Here is an 18,407-nt window from a genome sequence, read left to right on the forward strand (position 1 = left end):
GTCATTTGTAGCCTACGAAAACTTTCTCTTTCTTACCAAGCACCATTTCTTGGCCAGAACTGACATCTCAGTCAATCTTTCATGTCATTCCATGACATAGGATTGGTATAACCAGCAGCTTCATCTTCTTGAAGCATAGTTCTCCACCAAACCTTTGCATCACTACCAAGGTAATTGCCTGCGAGAGTTACCTTTTGTCCTTCCCCAGTCTCATTCGACTCAAAGTATGCCTCAACGTCATATAAGAAATTCTCAATTTCTCTAGCATTTCTGTAACTAGCGTAAACTCTTGGCTTGGAGATAAGATCAGCTCTTTCTCCATGCACCTTTGCCCCTGCAAACATGACATCACTGATTAACTTGCGAATATTTTCCATCTCTTCTGACATTTGCATCGCATGACTTGTTAGTATACTCTTTATGTCACTGAATTTCTCCTTCAATTCAGTCACTTCAGCATTGGTATCGCAATTCAACAGGGTTGCATCGACACCTTGTCTTCGACTGCACCTACCCTTTCATCAAACTCTTTAAAACAATCTGACGTTCTTCCTTCAAGTAAATCTAGTCTTCCACTATCTTCAGTAATAAGAGGAATATCAAGGCCTTTTGCACCAATGTCAATGGTCATATTGCCAAGATCACCGTAATCCTCTAGTTGATCAAATGAACCCGGTAGTTCTTCGTTAATCACCATGCCATTAGAACCCATTTCTAATGAAAACTTTCTGGATACGATGCAACAACTTACGTGCTCACAGGAAAATAGCTTCAAAGAGAAAGAAATATCAGCGTATTATCCAAAAAATACACTTGAACTGTGTATCAAATAAATCTCTGATGCCCGAACTATCACACCTTCAAACATCCCAGATATTTTCTACGAAAGTGTAACCCGGAAGTACAGTGGTTCTGCAAATAAAACTTCGCATACCTGCACTTCAGCCTCATAAGTTTGCACCAATGCAAACAACTAACTCTTCAGTTCACTAGCGGAAGCCTTTACTCTTCTTTCTCTTTACTTAAAATTCTCAAATGCACCCCATAATGCATTCAATTCATGTCATACTTTGGTAACAACAATCATCCAACTAAGAACACTTAGAACATGGCACAATCATCTCATTTTATTGCATCAAAGGGAAGATATACAAGATTTTCCCACTTAGGGACCTGCACAGACTTGTTCACCTTGAACCAAGCCTTAACCTTCCAAAATCACTCTCAATTTGAGTCACACACTCATGTGCTAGCCTGCCGAATTTACCCTGCCTTAGGAGTACTTATACACGCCAGGAAAATCCATCTGTCCCATGGAGCAGTTGCATAACTGCCAATAACTGTGCTAACTTGCTAGTTCTTCTCCAACTCGCACCAATCATCCAACACCTGTCTTTTTGCAGTTGGAAACCTTCTCCCATGGTCATAAACTCCCTTTACAACCGTTCTCTCTTTGTATCCCGTGTTTGGCATGGTTGTGAAGCTCTCACCAACCCATAACCGTCACTTGAGCTGTGTAACACTACACTTTGCGCCACACCGGATTTTGGCCTTCCCAAGCCTGACACCTTTCATATGGCGTTTGGGGAGATGACCATTACTCTAGATGATGTGAAGCAGATTCTTAATCTCAATGTCCATACTGTAACTGTCAAGTATAACTACACAAAGAAGTTAAGTTAGGCACAACTTTATGATTTGTGTCAAGTGTTTTGGTTGGGATAAAGAGACATCGGACATCGAGCTCAATAAGTGCTTTAGATAGTTCAACATGAGTCAGTTGGTGAAGATGTTCGCAGGCACTTTGGAGAAAGAAGAGAAATGAACGTTAATTGATGCCGAACTGGATGCCTCCGCCACCGCATATATCCTATGTGTATTGGGATGTGTTATATTCCCCAATGCTAGTGGAAGCCGAGCAGCCGCCAGCCTTCTACAAATATTGCATCATCTCAATAAGGTCGCAGACTACTCCTGGGGCACGGCATGCGCATGCCATGCATTATTTATGGAAGACTTGAGAAGGCGTTGAGTCATAAAACTATCCAAATTTCCAGCAACATGAGTCTATTCTAGGTATTTCATCAACTCTATTAATCCTTTGATCGTTATGTTTTTTTCTTTATCTAATTCAAGAATCAATTTATAATAGTTGGTTTGACATCTATGTAAACACGGATCTATGACCACTATCCTCGTCAGAAATTGGCCGTAGAGAAGCCAGATTGGGAGAAAGGTACACCGAGGGAAAAAAGTACATGTTCAACGATAACTTTTCAAGGAAAAAGGAGCAGCAATTGATTAACTTGAGGGAGAAATTAGACGCGATGAAGTCCTCAGAGGTATGTCTTGATCCATACAAGGAAGACCGAGCTAGTGGACATATAGCGGATCGTTCCGAGTTTTCCCTCAATTTTGAACCATTGTGGCACCCCACAGGTTATATGATGTACAATGTCTCAATGGTAATGTGACAACACGGTTTTGGACAAGGAGTACCATGACATGACGTAACTGGAAAGTTCAAGTCGGACATGTAGCATATTGAGTATAATACTGACACCATCAAGGTAGTTTACTCTAATACACCATCTAATATAATGATATTGACCATTGGGGTGATAAGATGAACTTCTTGGTGAACACTGGGAGACATGTCAACCGAGGTGGTGAAAATGCTCCAGGATACATGGAGTGGTACCGAGAGCAGTCTCATCTTTGTGTTATCCGTGAACTTAAAGAAAAGACGACCTCGTCGACTTCCGTTTACTATTGTATCATCAAAGAAAAACCAGAAGGTTATGATAGACTGGTGCATATTATTATATCTTTTCACTTTAATATTACGACTCATTTTTTTACTCTCCATTTGATGTTTTGTCATTAAAAAACAGGTGAATAAGTTCAAGTCTTTGTCGAAATGGTGCGCTAATTGCATAATGGCTGGAGTGCTTGTGCCAATTGAGAAGATAAAAATGCACAGAGAGCAGATTGATAATGTTGATAATGAAGAGTATGTAGTTAAGTTTGGGGAGAAAGTGGCGAAGAACCATCCCAAGAAAAAACATCGAAGATGAACAAAAGATCTCAGGCTTCTTCAAGTTCTGTTAATGAAGAAAATATTGAGGAAGATGAAGGTGATGCTGGTGATAATGCGGGTCGTGTTAAGCGTTCTAAAACTTTAGCTAAGAATGCTCAGAAGAAAACTAGATCTTAATGTGTTGTTCGATGTTCTAGATTATGTGGTTTTAACAGTCTCTTTCAGATTATGTTGTTTTAGATACTTGTTTTAGATTATATGTTCTTAAGTTTATGGATTATGAATGTATTTTGAGTAATGACTATTACTTCATTACCTGAAACTGCTGATTTTTTCACAATAATCAGAGGATAACTATCAACCTTACCTGCCGATTGTGTTAAATTTTCAAAAAATTGTCAAATATATGCGGTAGAAAAATTATGAACCTGAACTATACCGATTCTGGTGACTTTTCCAAAAATTTGTCAAACTGGTCCACAATCGGAAGTGAAATTTATAACATTTCCTAACGATCATCGTGGTTTCATATCAAAGTTCTTTTGTACAAAAAACCCTAATAATGGGATAATATCATTTTCTCTTTGTCTACCGATTGACTTAGGGTTTAAAATCTCTAGGTAAGGTGAATTTCATAAGCTACCAATTATGTTGGGTAGGAAATATCATTACGTCCTAGGAATAATATATTAGAGAGATTCTAGTCCAGTTCACCCAGTCAAATGTCTGTTTGGTCCTTTTTGGAAATACAAATTATAGTTTGGTCCTAGGGTGATGTCATGGATGATGTAATTGTCATCATGTAGTGGCAGAAATACCCTTTTGGATAAGGACCATATAAATAGTGGAAAAGTAAGAGAGAAGAAATCATTCTCAGATTGACTTTTTCTCCTAATATATTTTCAAATCTAGAATTTCTCTCTCTCTTTTTTTTCTTCATGCTGCTGCAGCAATGGTGTGTTGATGAAGATGAATACGAACGCATGTTGGTAATGATTAATACAAATTTTTTCTTTGATTTGTAGACGATGATGTTGCTACTGTTGATCTGTTTTCTTTTCTCTCTTCTTTTTCTCTGTTTTCTTGATTTGTTTTGCAAATCTAGATCTGTTGATGTTGTTATTGTTGAATACGTTGTTGCGCTCATGTTGGTGATGATGAATACAGATGTTTTCTTAAAGACGACGACGACGACGATGAAGAAGAAGATAATGATTTTTGAATGAACTGTTGTTGCTGATGATGATAGAGTTCATTGTGTTGCTGCTGCTGCAATAAAGATGACGAAGAAAAATGGACCGTTGCTGCTGTTTTGATTACAGAGTTCGTCATCTTCACCATTTTCTGCAGCTGTTGAAGACAACGAAGATGATGGAGATGATGATGTTGCAGTTCATTCCATAAATTAACTCTATTTTTTAAGGTTTTTATATGGAGTTCATTCTGGAATGAACTATGTTTATTTAGGTTTTTATATGGAGTTCATTTCTGGAATGAACTCTGTTTTTCTTAGGTTTTATATGGAGTTCATTTCTGGAATGAACTCTGTTTTTTTAGGCTTTTATGTGGAGTTCATTTCTGGAATGAACTCTGTTTTCTTAGGTTTTTTTATGGAGTTCATTTCTGAACTCTGTTTTCCTAGGTTTTTATATGGAGTTCATTTCTGGAATGAATGCTGTTTTTCTTAGGTTTTTATATGGAGTTCATTTCTGGAATGAACTCTGTTTTCTTAGCTTTCATATGGAATTTATTTCTGGAATGAACTCTGTTTTCTTAGCTTTTTATATGGAGTTCATTCTTGAAAATGAACTCTGTTTTTTTAGGTTTTTATATGGAGTTCATTTTTGGAATGAACTCTGAATTTTTAGGTTTTTACATGAGTTCATTTCTGGAATGAACTCTGGTTTATATAGGTGATTTCTGAAAAACAAATATGTAGAAATTAACAAGAGTTCATTTTGAAGAATGAACTGCTACAATAAAATAAGTAAAGTTGACACGGAAGGGTACTTTGGTCCCTTTAATATTTTTAAAATAATTATGGACCAAAAAGTAACGGCGTTTGACCAAAGGACTAAACTGACATGGACCCATCTAAAAAAGGACCAAACTATTATTTTCCTTTATGTTGGTTCCCAAATTCGAAAAAGTTGAGATTTTTTCAAATCTTAATTTTGGGGTAACTTCATAATCGAGAGACATGTTAACTCTTAATCTACCGATCATGTTAGTTCCCAAATTCGAAAAACTTGAGAATTTTTCAACTTTCAATTTTGTGGCGACTTTATAATCGGCCGACATGATAAATAATTACCCTCCGATTGTTGGTTACTACATCACAACAAAACTTTCAAACCATATATGTACAGTTTACCTAACCGAGTATCCTAACATCTACTGATTACATAAATAAACTATCAATTATAGTTTTACCGATTATTGAGAGTACATTATCATTTCGAAATATCATATATAAGAGATGACTTCATTTTAGATTTGGATAACTATTTTTTGTCTTATTAGTCGCCCCTAATTCTTTCAGGTTCGAGTGCCATGCTATTATTACTTTATTATTCATATTTTATCTAGCGAAGGCATAGTCTTCTTTTTTCTCTCAAATAAAAAAATCATTGGCGCCAAGCGTGAGGGAATGCTAGACGTTTGGTAATTTATCCTCCGACCAAGACGAAAGAGAAGCCCGACGCTTTGATAAAGCAGGGGATTCTGACTGGAATGATTTTGAATATAGACAGGACTTTAGCGAACGAGAAATCTCCAATTCCCGCTAATCACTCCACTCCTCATGCGAACCATTGATTATCCAGCCGAGCTTGTTTATTTAGTTTGCTTTTCTCTTTCTCTGAGTAATTCCCTAAGGTTTGATATCTGGGGTAAAAAAATGAGCTAAGCACCGAGCGAAGAACCGTACCAAGGTGAGTACAGGGATGTGGCGAAAGCCCAGGGGTCCTACAACACGTCCTTGTACAATGCTCAAGGCTCTAGGCTGAGTAGAAGGAGCAACTTTTAATTTGTTTTGAGCCCAAACGATGGATTCAATAAGTTCTTGCCAATAGCCGCGGCCGCTGAATAGAAACATTAAACTGAAAGCCCAGACCATTTCTTTTTGAAAGGCCTGTCTTCTCGGATATTACTCGAAAAGGAATTGTGTATACGTTACTTACTTTCTTCCACTTGTATAACTAGTGGACACGTGTCATTCCTCTTCCCTGGTCGAGTGACTTCCTACCTCTCTTGAGTTAGCCCCAAGACGTTGGTCTCGAACTAGAAAGGTGAATGCTTGCGCTTGAGAAGCTTCTGGCCCAGTGGTCCCGTAAAATTCACTAGGATAAGCAGTATTATTGAACCAGACAAAACAACAAGCGATGAAACCAAAGACAGATAAAGAAGCTAAACTATAAGACAAGTAAGCCTCCCCGGGAAAGATTCTTTCTTTTCTTTCTCTTCCAAAGCAAGTCATTAGCGACCTTACCTACCATTAATAGAGAAGGATTATCTACGTTATTTGGGCATTCCTTTTTCTACCGGGGCTCTCAAGATTCAAACTAGGATTGTGCGAGGTATCCATTCTATGACAACTTTTGATTTACCCTCTATTTTTGTGCCTTTGGTGGGCCTAGTTTTCCGGGCAATTGCAATGGCTCCTTTATTTCTTCATGTTCTATGAAGCAGACGCTTTTATATTTAACCAATTTGATGAATTATTTCTAATGATTCGAAAACCCATATTTTCTTTATCAGGTATCAAACGGGAACTGCGAGCAAATAGAACACCTTTCAGTAGTATCAATACCGTTACATGGACCTAATCACCCGGGCAAGCGCGTTATGGCAGGCTTAATCAGAACTTTTTTCGGTGATTGGTGAGCTCTGCTCCGGATCCCACTTTTACACTTGCACCTGCTGACCGCGTAACATTTTCTGATTTATTTGATAGTCGTCAAATAAAATGAGACATTTTTTTCCATTTTTGTTATAGCTATTGCAGCCGCTGAAGCAGCTATTGGACCAGCTATTGTTTCGTCCATTTATCGTAATAAATAGGATGATAACTCCGGATAATTCCATTCTTATGGACCTTCTTCTTTTACTTTTAGGCATGACCCCAATCTCTCCTCTCTTTCTATACGAGTTTATTCGCGTTCTTATCTTGAGTCGAGTTCTGTTTAAGAATGGGTTCGTTCGAACAAAAAAAGATTATTATATTATGATAAAAGTTGATTTCTTCCAATGAGGAACCTAATTGTTAAGTCAGCAACGCTTCTCAATTCCATTTTTCCCGTCGCATCAGTCTTCAGGACGAAATAGTGACAGGTACGAGGAGCCGTATGAGGTGAAAATCTCATGTACGGTTCTGTAGAGTGACAGTAAGGGTGACTTATATGTCAACTTTTCCACTATCACCACCTTATGCAGTACCTCGACGTGACATGAGCGTGAAAGAGGTTCAAGAATAAGTTTTCTTTTTATAAGGGCTAAAATGACTAAATTCCCGCCAATGGCTGAGATGTTCAGTCGACTCCCTCACATGTAGGACATATGAGTTCTTTCAGACCTTCCTTGTGGGACAAGAAAGAAAGTCAGTTCCTCCCTATGGGGTACGAGTGAGCAGAAAAGGGAGGAGGAAAGAGGACCTGATGAAATGTTAAGTGAACAAGTGTAAGCTTAGCTTCCCGACAGTCTTAGGTGCTGACCACACTGAGGGTGACCGTGTGACGTATCTGTTATGCTTATTTCATATCCCCCTTTTTCTTTACGTACAATTTTACTTACTATACCTGCTGATGTAGCATTATAGACTGTATTGTTACTCTTACTCCCATCGGGATAAATCTGACCCCTACCGTTGTTCCCAGAGAGAGAATAGTGTGAATTCTCTATATCCCACTCGGAAGGATCTCATCTCAAAATTATCCCTAGTTGTTTATGTCTCTAGCATGACCACTTGATGAAATGTGGAGGAAAGTGGGGTAAATGGCCGATACTACTGGAAGGATTCCTCTTTGGTTGATAGGTACCCTGTATTAGTGGAATGGGTTCAGCGCTAGGTGCATCAGCAGGGCTTGGTGGTGAAGCAAGAGCAGAAAATGACATCGTAATTTGAATTGGATTTCGATGAAACAATATATCAATGAGGGTAAATTTAGTGAGCTCGTTTTTAGGGGCGGGCGAAATTCCCGCCAATGGATGAGATGTTCAGTCGACTCCCTCACATGTAGGACATATGAGTTCTTTCAGACCTTCCTTGTGGGACAAGAAAGAAATTCATCTCGTCAATCGAAAGAATTGCTTTCTTACGTAAGCGCTATTGGGTGACACCATAGATTTCATACTGTTCTGGATCACTCTGTGTTTTCACACCAGTTTTTTTGAAGTAGCTGCAATTTAATCGGCTGGTCTTGAATCAGCTGCTACAGAATAGGCTGCTAGGGTACAACATCATTCAAGTAGATACAGATCAAGATCGTAGAAACATAAGCTTGTGAAATAGATACTCCTAATTCCAGACCTGTCAATGCGAGAACTATGAATAATGGGCCTCCACTTGCACTTCCGATAACGCTATCAGCAAATCCTTCATCAACCAAACCTTGAACTCAAGATTGAATCACTCCTCTCTTTAGAAGTGTCGGGAAAACTGAAACATCTTAGTAGCCATAGAAAAAGAAAGCAAAAGCGATTCCCGTAGTAGCGGCGAGCGAACAATTACTTTTCTAGTAATAGCCGAGAAGACAGGCCTTTCAAAAAAAATTGGTAAATAAGCGGGGAAACAGACAGATCGAAGCGGGGCAAAGTTCCTTTTATGAATCGAATAGAGAAGCTAAAAGCGTCCTTCTGCGTGCCGCTGGAATGGAATGAGATAAGAATTTCTGGAGATCTTTCATCTCCACTAACTTTCACCATAAGAATCTCTACTTTAATGAGTTCCTACACTTTTGACTTCAGAATATGGTCTTGGAGCTAATCTACTAACGAACACTATGATCATTCAATTTAGCATCTACTGACCAATATGACATAGTGCTTTCTTCATTATACCTAGCCAATTCTGACTAGCATCACTCAGCGAACGGACTCTATAAAAAAGGATTATACACTAGTAAGGATGGTTGGTATAGTTACTCACAGTAGACATAGTCGAAGACAAACATCTCATAATTTCATTCTGTCGAGCTATTACATTCTGCTTTCAGTTCTGGATGTTACTGGTTGACCCTTCTGCCGAAGATTACGTGTCAGTGGTTCAAATCGTCTCTTTTAGGAACGACCATTCGTCCTGGGTTGACAAAAAAGAAACTTACCCAGTTATCAGGTCAGAGAGACGCCTGGCCCGTAAGCCCTTAAAAGACCATGACTTAATAAGGATTTGTTACATGCGCCCTTCTATGAGCAGCACCGCGTATTGACCTAAAGCTAGGTCTTGTCTCCCGGCCCGCTCCTCCACAAATAGACTAAGCATTTAAACCATTATTCTCAATGAATTTAATGACTATTTTAAACAAATCTCGAAATTCGAAACGACCCATTATGGCTGGCACTACCACTCTATTGTCCACTTCTAATAAACGTGATTGACCCAATTCTGAATCATCTTCTGGAATCATATAACTGTCACCGGCATATATGCAAGGAGGATGTATAATTAATATATGATATTGTAATACAGGGTTTGATTCTGCAACGTTTCGGTGTGAACGAAGAAATTGAGAACAAAAGGATCGGAACTCGCTAATAGGAAAGGAGAGAAAAAAAAAAGCAATGCCAACAATAGCTACGTCATTTCGTTGTTCATCTATAGATGAAAATCTCTCTTTGTCATCTCGTGCCAGATGCTAACTAGAGAGTAGGGGATCCTAGTTGATGTATAAAGAGAGAAGATAGGAGGTTCATAGTTAGTTCCCATAGTGGAAAGTGGTAACCGAACAAGACTCGCAGCTTTCACTACTTGATGAGAGGATTGAAGCACCTAGATTGGGTATAAGATAATAAAAATAGCGTAATCTCTCATATACTCTTTTGCTTTGAAATTGAATCCCACTTTGCTTGCTAAGCACGTGACGCTGGCCCTTTCTTCAAGAAGGAATCCACTTCTCTGTAACAACACCTTTCACCGTGGCCCTCGCTTCTAGCTCCGCGGTTACTTCGGTTTAGCCCATCCGTGAATTTATTTTTTCACGCTCCAAGAATTCAAACAATATCTTGTACCGCTCTGGTAAGGACGAAAAATTCTCAGAGTTTTGCATTGATACTGAAATTCTACAACTATATGCATGAAATCCTAGCAACAATCTACTTTATTCAATAGAGATTTGGGTGGGAGGGCAAGCCAAAATAGAATAACTCACATTGGTTTTAGGGATAATCATACTCGAACTGATGACTTCCACCACATCAAGGTGACACTCTACTGCTGAGTTATATCCCTTTCCGCAATGGTCGAAAGCCTGACGGAGCAATGCCGTGTGGAGATAGAAGGCCCACGGGTCATGAACTTCTTTTCCCGGAGAAGAAGCAATGACGGTATCTTGGGAATAAGCATCGGCTAACTTTGTGCCAGCAGCCGCGGTAAGACAGAGGATGCCTAATTCATGATAGGCCCACCCAACTTCCTGGCAAGATGCCTACTGTTAAAAAGCACCGGTCTTCGACTGGGGTGAAGTCGTAACAAGGTAGCCGTAGGGGAACCTGTGGCTGGATCGAATCAGAGAGGGCCAAGAAAACGTATGCACGTGCTAACGCGCAACGGCTTTATAGGTAGGAGTCGTTGCTTGTTGGCATGTCTGGCAAGGGATATTAGTTCTCTCGAGTGCGCAACTGTAAGCAAAATAACATGAATCCATTTTCCAACAAGTCCTAAAAGAGGAAGAATCGCAAAGAACAAGAAGAAAAGAAGAGGTGAGATTTGCCAAATAGTCACGAATGGCCACGTTCTGTGGAGGTAACAGCTCCAATCTCTTTATAAAGTATTTAGCAGAGGCGAGAGGTGTAAGCATCGCGAGGTGTTCAGCCATCTCGTACTAAAGGAAAGAAAAAGGGAAGAAATACAATAAGAAAAGTCAAGAGAATAAATGCAATAAGAAAAGTCAAGAAAGTCATGGCTTGTCAATGAAGAAAGCGAAAATCCTTCAGATGATGGGTTCAGTTCTAGAACCGTCAATGATTGGCGAACCTGCAGACCCGTTTGCTACTCCTTGTTCATATATGACAATACCATACCATAATCAAAAGGTACAATGACCCGAGCGACCAGACTTAACATGAATGTAGCCGAATAAATTGCTTTCACCACAAGGAGATCAGCCGATGACAGCTGCTTCAACGGCACGACCAGGCTCAGAACAGGAAGACCAAAGCATGAGTGAAAGGTACGTGCTTTGAAGCTTACGAGAATGACTCTTTTCCTTTACAAATACCTAACGATCGTCCATGGTATTTTGGGCGGGCATCTCCCGAAATCAGCATTCCCGAGAAGCAAAAGATTGAGAGTCCAGGCGGAAAAGACATGCATATATAGTGGCCTCATGACAAGGGCTAGCCTTACCAATTCTATATCAATTGTTTTTTATATTCAGACCTTCCTGGAGAAATCCAATTTCTTACTTATCGAGATAGTAAGTCCCGGTTTCCTAATTCATAGGAGAGCACCCCTTCTCCCGAAGTTACGGGGCCATTTTTCCGAGTTCCTTCGACATGGTTCTCTCAAACGCCCTAGTATACTCTACTTTTTCCAGGAAGTTTCAACCTTGTTGACTATGGTTGGCACCTGAAGCCAGGCCGAGTCAGAAATTTTTTGATGACGTATTGTTTTCATTGCTTAGAAGGCATCGTTCATCTTATCAATTTAATTAGCAAATTCATCGAGGCATACCGATTTAGATTATTCCAATACTTGTTTATTTGTTTGTTGCACAAAATAAACTTTTTGACTTTCCGGTAGAAAGAGATTTTGCTAATGAAAAAGCTTTTAGCAATAAACAAGTAATCAGAATCAGACCAATAGAAACTTCATAAGAGACCATTTGAGCTGCAGATCGTAATGCTCCTAAAAAGGAATATTTCGAGCCAAATCTTGTATTCATTCGGTCATTCTACCACTTCTGAATTCTTGGACCTTGCTTCTGAATTCGAAGAAAAACCTGTTCTATACAACCAAGAAAAGAGGTTTCTATATTTCGCATCTAATAGAATTTTGTGAATATGATAACATCTTTCATTAATTATTAGAACCCAACCCGGTGGACTCAAGCTCTATTCATTGATAAGAAAAAGAAAAAACGTGAACGCTGATTGGATTGATGATAAAATAGAATCCTGGGTCGCGAACAGTGATTCGATTGATGATGAAGAAAGAGAATTCTTGGTTCAGTTCTCCACCATATCCTTTTTTCCACGGTTGGATTACTTGAGTGTAAAAAGGTTTATCCCTGGGATTATAGACTAGACCTATACTAGTGGGCAAGCCACCCCTAGACCTCCTACTATAAGACTCAATCCAAAAAAAAACTAAAAGAAAATTATGTATTGGTCCAATTAAATCCATTATATGTAAAATAAGAGATAAATAAGTCGAAATGTTTCATAATCTTATTGAAATCTACTGCATTATGCGATTTAAATAACGGAAAATCCAATATTTTAAAAGTGTATCTAGAATGACTGGGAAAGTGGAAAAAGGGCAGTGGAAAGAAATGCATATAAGAGATTGGGGTTTTTCCTGACGTATCAGTATCATTAGCATTGGGGCTAATGGTTATCCCCAAGGTTCAACGAGTGAATGAAGCTATGGACCTCTGATGTCTCCAAGACGGCCATAATAGAATATATAGGTGAAGCAGCCAATAGCAGTCTTTTCTCGCCTATCGATAGATAGCAGGTTGCTTCCTTCTTTGCCTTCAATTACATCTGAAAAAGACTTATAAACTTTATTATGACCATCCCTCATTGGTTGTCCGCGGATCCCATTATCAAGAAGTGTATCCACGGCCTCTTGCACTAATTTTTCTTGACACATAACTAACTCCCCTGGCGTAGATCTACTTGTTGTTCCTAATTGTTGGTTTAGTTTATGCATGGCGAAAAGGAGCGTTGGAATGGTCTTAGCTCCTGAATATTCAGACAATAAAAAGAAAAAGAAGAAAAAAATGACATTGAGACAATTATGAATTCCATTGAGTTTCCGGTACTTGATCAAACAACCCAAAATTCAATTATTTCAACTACATCAAATGATCTTTCAAATTGGTCAAGTCCTTTTGAACTCAATAGGAACGGCTTCGACCACAATAGGCATGAATGAAAGGATATGAAAAGGTCATTAGAAGATAGAAGGCGAAGACCCAGGTTCAGGAAGAGGAACATCCGAAATCTATTCCTCCTCTATTATGTGTATGGAGCAATTTACTTAAGAAACCTAGTAATCTTCACTAGTCACTTATTGCTTATTGACCTTCGCCAAACTCCCTGGAATAAACTTTTGGTAAAAGTTATGTCTTGGTCCGAGCGGGGATAGTATTTCTCTTCTGCAAGTCCATGGAGTTTTGAAAAATCCAAACATCTCAGAGATAGATACAGAGATAGGCCAATATCTGGTATAAAAACAAACAGTAACAGCAAAGCAAGTAAACTAAATACTATTTTTAACCATACATAATTACATCGATCAACAAGAATTTGGTTTTTATCAACAAGAATTTGGTTTTTATCAACTTTATGTGCGTGTTAATAAATACGTGGACCTAATGACAATTGAACCACACCGCACCAGTCCTGTCCTGGTCTAATTTTGACTAGACCTTATCTATCCCCAATCTACTTCTTCAGTAAACCTAGACTCATCACGTTCTTCTTCTTATTTCTCGTTCCTCTTCCTCAAACCCTAGGTTCACTCTGTAATTCGAATTTATTTATAATAAGTTAATGTATTGAAGATCAACAATGGCATTCTCGTCTCCACTGGGTTTAGTAAGTAATCTCAATTTCCTTTCTCTTTCAATTTCAATTGAAATCAAATAAGTTCGTTTTGGGTTTTCCCCCAAAATTTGTTTGAGCTTGTCTTTTGAATTTGTTTTTCAGTTGTTAATTTGTTAAGTTGTCTTAACAGGGAGCACAACTAATTGGTGGTAGGCGTCGCCGACGTCCACACAGCAAGAAGAAGGTTGTGAAAGGAAACAACTTATCTAGTAATATTTCTAGGTTTCAAACTCATGGTCATAGTCAGAAAAAGAAGAATGAATCGGAGGTTGATATTAAAACAGCTACTTCTAGGTTTCAATTGAAACCCCATGGTCATAGTCAGAAACAGAAGAATGAATTGGAGGTTGATATTAAAACAGCTACTTCTAGGTTTCAATTGAAACCCCATGGTCATAGTCAGAAAAAGAAGAATGAATTGGAGGTCGATATTAAAACAGCTAGTTCTAGTTTTCAATTGAAACCCCATGGTCAGAAAAGGAAGCAGCAATTTCAAGCTGAGATTAAGGAGAAGAAGGGCAGAGGTAATGGTTGTGTCAATTTCAGTAGTACTAGTATTTTCAATTTTAATGATAATCAAGAAGATGTTATAGCACGGGAAATTCTCAGTTGGTTACCGGTAAAGTGCTTGATAAGATTTAAATCTGTATGCAAATATTGGTTTTCAGTAATTGAAGAAGATGTTGGATTTATAAGTCTACACCTTGAGCGGTCTAGAGCACGACCATGCCTTCTCGTTGCTAATTCAATTGATAATCGTTCTAAATATGAATTTATGACTGCCAGTCTAGTATTTGGGGATAAAGGAGCTATATCGGCAGCAAAATTTCACACAATAAGAGAGATTGAATTTGGTGGTCCTGATTTAATGTTAAAGCCAGTATTTGGGTTAATTGGGTTCTTTGGTGAAATAAGAGATGACCCCGGTGTTTGCATCTTTAACTTAAGTACCCGGAAAATGACGCCTTGGATTGTAAGCAACTTGTTAAGAGATGTGCGTAGACAAGACCTTGAAGCGTCTAATAAAATTGCAATGGCTACATGCACATTAGGATATGATCCCATCTCTAAAGAGCATAAAGTGGTTGGTATATGGAGGTCTTCGCAACCTTCTTATGTAGTTTGTGAGGTGTTGACAGTTGGAGATAATGAATGGAGACGGATTGATGAGGTACCACCACATGATATAGAATTACACGGATCTTCAGTTTATATAAATGGTTCTATTTATTATACCACTAAGTTTCTTGGAATGTTTGAAGCCGGTGAAAAAGAGAAAAAATTCATAGTGGGATTTGATGTTGGAAGTGAGAAGTTTAGAGCAATTAGGGTCCCTAGCTACATCTTTGAACAACCTGAAAATTACAATTTTCGTTTCTACCATATCATGCTGTTAGAATTAAATGGACGCTTAGGTTTATTTAGTATACTTGAAAAGAGTGGTTACACACCTAAGTTATGGGTATTGAATGAAGATAGAAACAGGAAAAACTCAAGAAATTCTTGGACTGAGGTTTCCATTCAGCTACCCTACACTTTGGGCGGAGGTCGCTGTGATTTTGCTTGTGATCCAGTTCCAGGGACAAATCAATTAATCTTAACCTCTTATTTGAAAACATCTGGCTGTAAGATATCTGAATCTACATGCCATTCGTATAATTGGAAAAAGAAGACGTTCAATGCAATTGATTTCAGTGGGATTTCCTCAGCTCCTTGTTTTTCCTCTGCATCAACGGTTGGATCTTTCTTTGAGAGCCTATTTCCCATCCAAAAGCGCAGGTAAGAGGAAAGTTTCTTTGTTTGATATATCAACAACCTAGACACTGTAACTTGCATACTTAAGAGTTTTCTGATGTCGGAAAGTACTAGAACTTCACTGTCAACTTTATCTTGGGATAGCCCAACTTCTATAATTAGAAAAATTGACAGAATGCTCTTATGAACCCGAAAATGCATGTAAGCTTAAACATATCCATGCTTTCACATGATAGCAGAATGCTTTATGAACATGAATACTATCCAGTCAAAATAGCGATGTTTGATATTGGCTCTTGTGTTCTCCAAATTCATGAGTATTGCCGCAAGCTTTCAGGCACCCATGAGCTTCTTTTTAACCAGAGTATCTAGATTTATGCTTTGCCCACCTTTCTACTGTAGTTATTCTTTGATATATGACTACGTTGACTTAAGTTACTTGCAAGATGATGTTTAATTATGGTTGAACTGGAGATGGTGGACCTTTTGGTGAAATCCTTACCGGCTTATCAAACTTCCTCAGTACTAACTGTTGGGTAGTGGCTTATATCGATATGTTTTTGTGTATTGAATATTATTAAAACTCGTATGTAAATGCATCCTCATAAGGATTGAGGAGTCTACATTCAATTTTTGTACTGACAGCTCATTTAGTGATGAATAATGATATTTCTATTTTCACATTCTGGTTTCATATTAAGCTAGGCTATTACAGTTGGTATATTCTGTCTTTGATTCCCGTAGAAAAATTTAAACACTAGGCGTCCAGTAACAATTTGAACGATGTTATGGCTTTCCTGTCACGTGCTAGAGTTTATGAATAAGTGACTTTGCGAGTAGTAAAACTCCAGATTATGGAGGCAATGTGAAACTATCAAACCAACTACATACATATAATAGCTGGTAGCAAGTAACAACCTGTATATTCCAGTTACCCTGTCAAAATAGTTTGTGACCCTCTTCCTTTTTTGAGCAATTGCAGCGACTTCACAGAATTTTTGTGGTCTGATCTCTGTTGATTACTACTGTTCTGAGGAATTTGTTGCATCTGGTTTGTTTGCATGTCTACTTTGGACATTGATCTTTTGTTTGAAGGAATACTCTGAGAGTCAAACCTCGAAACATGCTTATCAACTGCATCCTAATTCCTAAAGTGGCCCAACTGCTCTATCTAGAGTTGCTGGTAACAAATTATAGAATGCTTTTTAGAAGCAAAAAAACATATTAGCTTAAACATATCCATGTAATCAGAGGATACCTCTATTTAGAGTTGCTCGGAACAAATTACAGCCATGATCTTAAGAATCCAAAGAAATGTATTAGCTTAAGATATCCATGTTATCAGAGGATAGCAGAGTTCCCTGTGAACATGGATTCCTCCGGTCATGATAGAAATGTCATCTAGGCACTGCAGCAATCTTTCAAGACCCGTGACCTTTTTTTCAACAAGAGTTGCAAGGGCCACGTATACAGCGTGTCAGACAATTATTGAGATAGGGTTCCCTCCTACAATAGAGCCTCTTCTGGAAGATAGATGAGATTCCTAGCATTTGTGATATTTTTGTCAGAAAGAAGTAGCTGCATAGACATATTAAGTGCATTCACAAAGATGAAGTGACAGAAAGAAAGTCTAATAATGTAGAACGATCAACACATGGCCACTCTCTTACCTTGCAGTTTTCAAATTCGACTGACATATTCTCGCTGTTTATAGTAAAATATTGGGAATTCAAACCATGGACCAATTGTATCCCTTCCACTAAATAGAGATTGTTCTTCATCCCTACTGTACCCTGTATTTCAGCAATTATAATCCCAACTCTGTAGTTATTCCTTGTACCTGCACTAACAGCAGCCACATCTTGACTTCATATCTCTGTCCTTGTTGAATCATTTTTTTCCTTTCTTTGGAGCAGTATTGTTTTTTCTTAAACACGGTAAAGTCAAACTAATATTACTGCCTCCACTGTTGTCATATGAGCAGCTATAGAGGTTCGGGAGTTGATGAGCTTGATTGTTGAAGACTCCTCCTGGAAGAGATAAGTTGGTGGCGATTGATTGTTGGACCAATCTGGGCTCTTACTGTTACACTGTCTTCATTGGGTTCTCTTGGTATGTCTTTTTTGTATGCTCTAAATTATTTTGTCCTCTACACATGCGGTTCGGGAGTTGATGAACTGATTGTTGAAGACTCCTCCTGGAAGAGACAAGTTGGTGGTGATTGATCGTTGGATTAGTCTGGGGTTCTCACTGTCAACAATATGTTCTCTTGGTGTGTCAGCATTAGGTTCTCTTCTGATGGTTGTCTTAAATTATATGTAGCAAGTACTCTAGATTATTTTGTCCTCTACGCATGCTGTTCTTTTGTTTTTAAACTTTAAAGTTATAAACTGGTAGTACAATGGTGGTGTTCAAGTCTTGGTTTCTGTTGGGTCTCTATTTTCCGGGAATCTTGTCGATGTACAGATTTTTCCTTGGCTACCCTAAATGTTGCTTGTTACACCCTGACTGTTGTTTGCTTGGTGTAGTGGCTGATTGTCGTGATTTTGCAGACCTTTAAAAACATTATGGCAAGCAAACAAACAAACAAATTGAACACCCAGGTGGTCGTGGAAAAAGAGCT

At 38.5% G+C, this 18,407-nt stretch overlaps 1 protein-coding gene and 1 pseudogene across 1 annotated transcript; both read left to right on the plus strand.

The window, feature by feature from the left end:
• Window positions 1-9,682: 9,682 nt before the first annotated feature.
• On the plus strand, window positions 9,683-9,895 carry LOC113283266 (annotated as a pseudogene).
• Window positions 9,896-13,850: 3,955 nt separating this feature from the next.
• Window positions 13,851-18,202, plus strand: LOC113283262 (putative F-box protein At2g02030). Its single transcript, XM_026532463.1, has 3 exons — window positions 13,851-14,020; window positions 14,160-15,808; window positions 17,769-18,202. The coding sequence occupies exons 1-3, from the start codon at window positions 13,994-13,996 to the stop codon at window positions 17,803-17,805; spliced, it is 1,713 nt and encodes a 570-aa protein (XP_026388248.1). The 5' UTR covers window positions 13,851-13,993; the 3' UTR covers window positions 17,806-18,202.
• The last annotated feature ends 205 nt before the right edge of the window (window positions 18,203-18,407 follow it).

This window comes from Papaver somniferum, chromosome 5 (genome assembly GCF_003573695.1).
Source record: "Papaver somniferum cultivar HN1 chromosome 5, ASM357369v1, whole genome shotgun sequence".
NCBI classification, from domain to species: domain Eukaryota; kingdom Viridiplantae; phylum Streptophyta; class Magnoliopsida; order Ranunculales; family Papaveraceae; genus Papaver; species Papaver somniferum.

Bases quoted from the DNA above. Each gene is read 5' to 3' on its own strand.
- LOC113283262 (XM_026532463.1), top strand. From the start codon at position 13,994: ATGGCATTCTCGTCTCCACTGGGTTTA. The intron at 14,021-14,159 runs GTAAGTAATCTC...TTGTCTTAACAG, and splicing joins TCTCGTCTCCACTGGGTTTA to GGAGCACAACTAATTGGTGG. The intron at 15,809-17,768 runs GTAAGAGGAAAG...TCATATGAGCAG, and splicing joins TTTCCCATCCAAAAGCGCAG to CTATAGAGGTTCGGGAGTTG.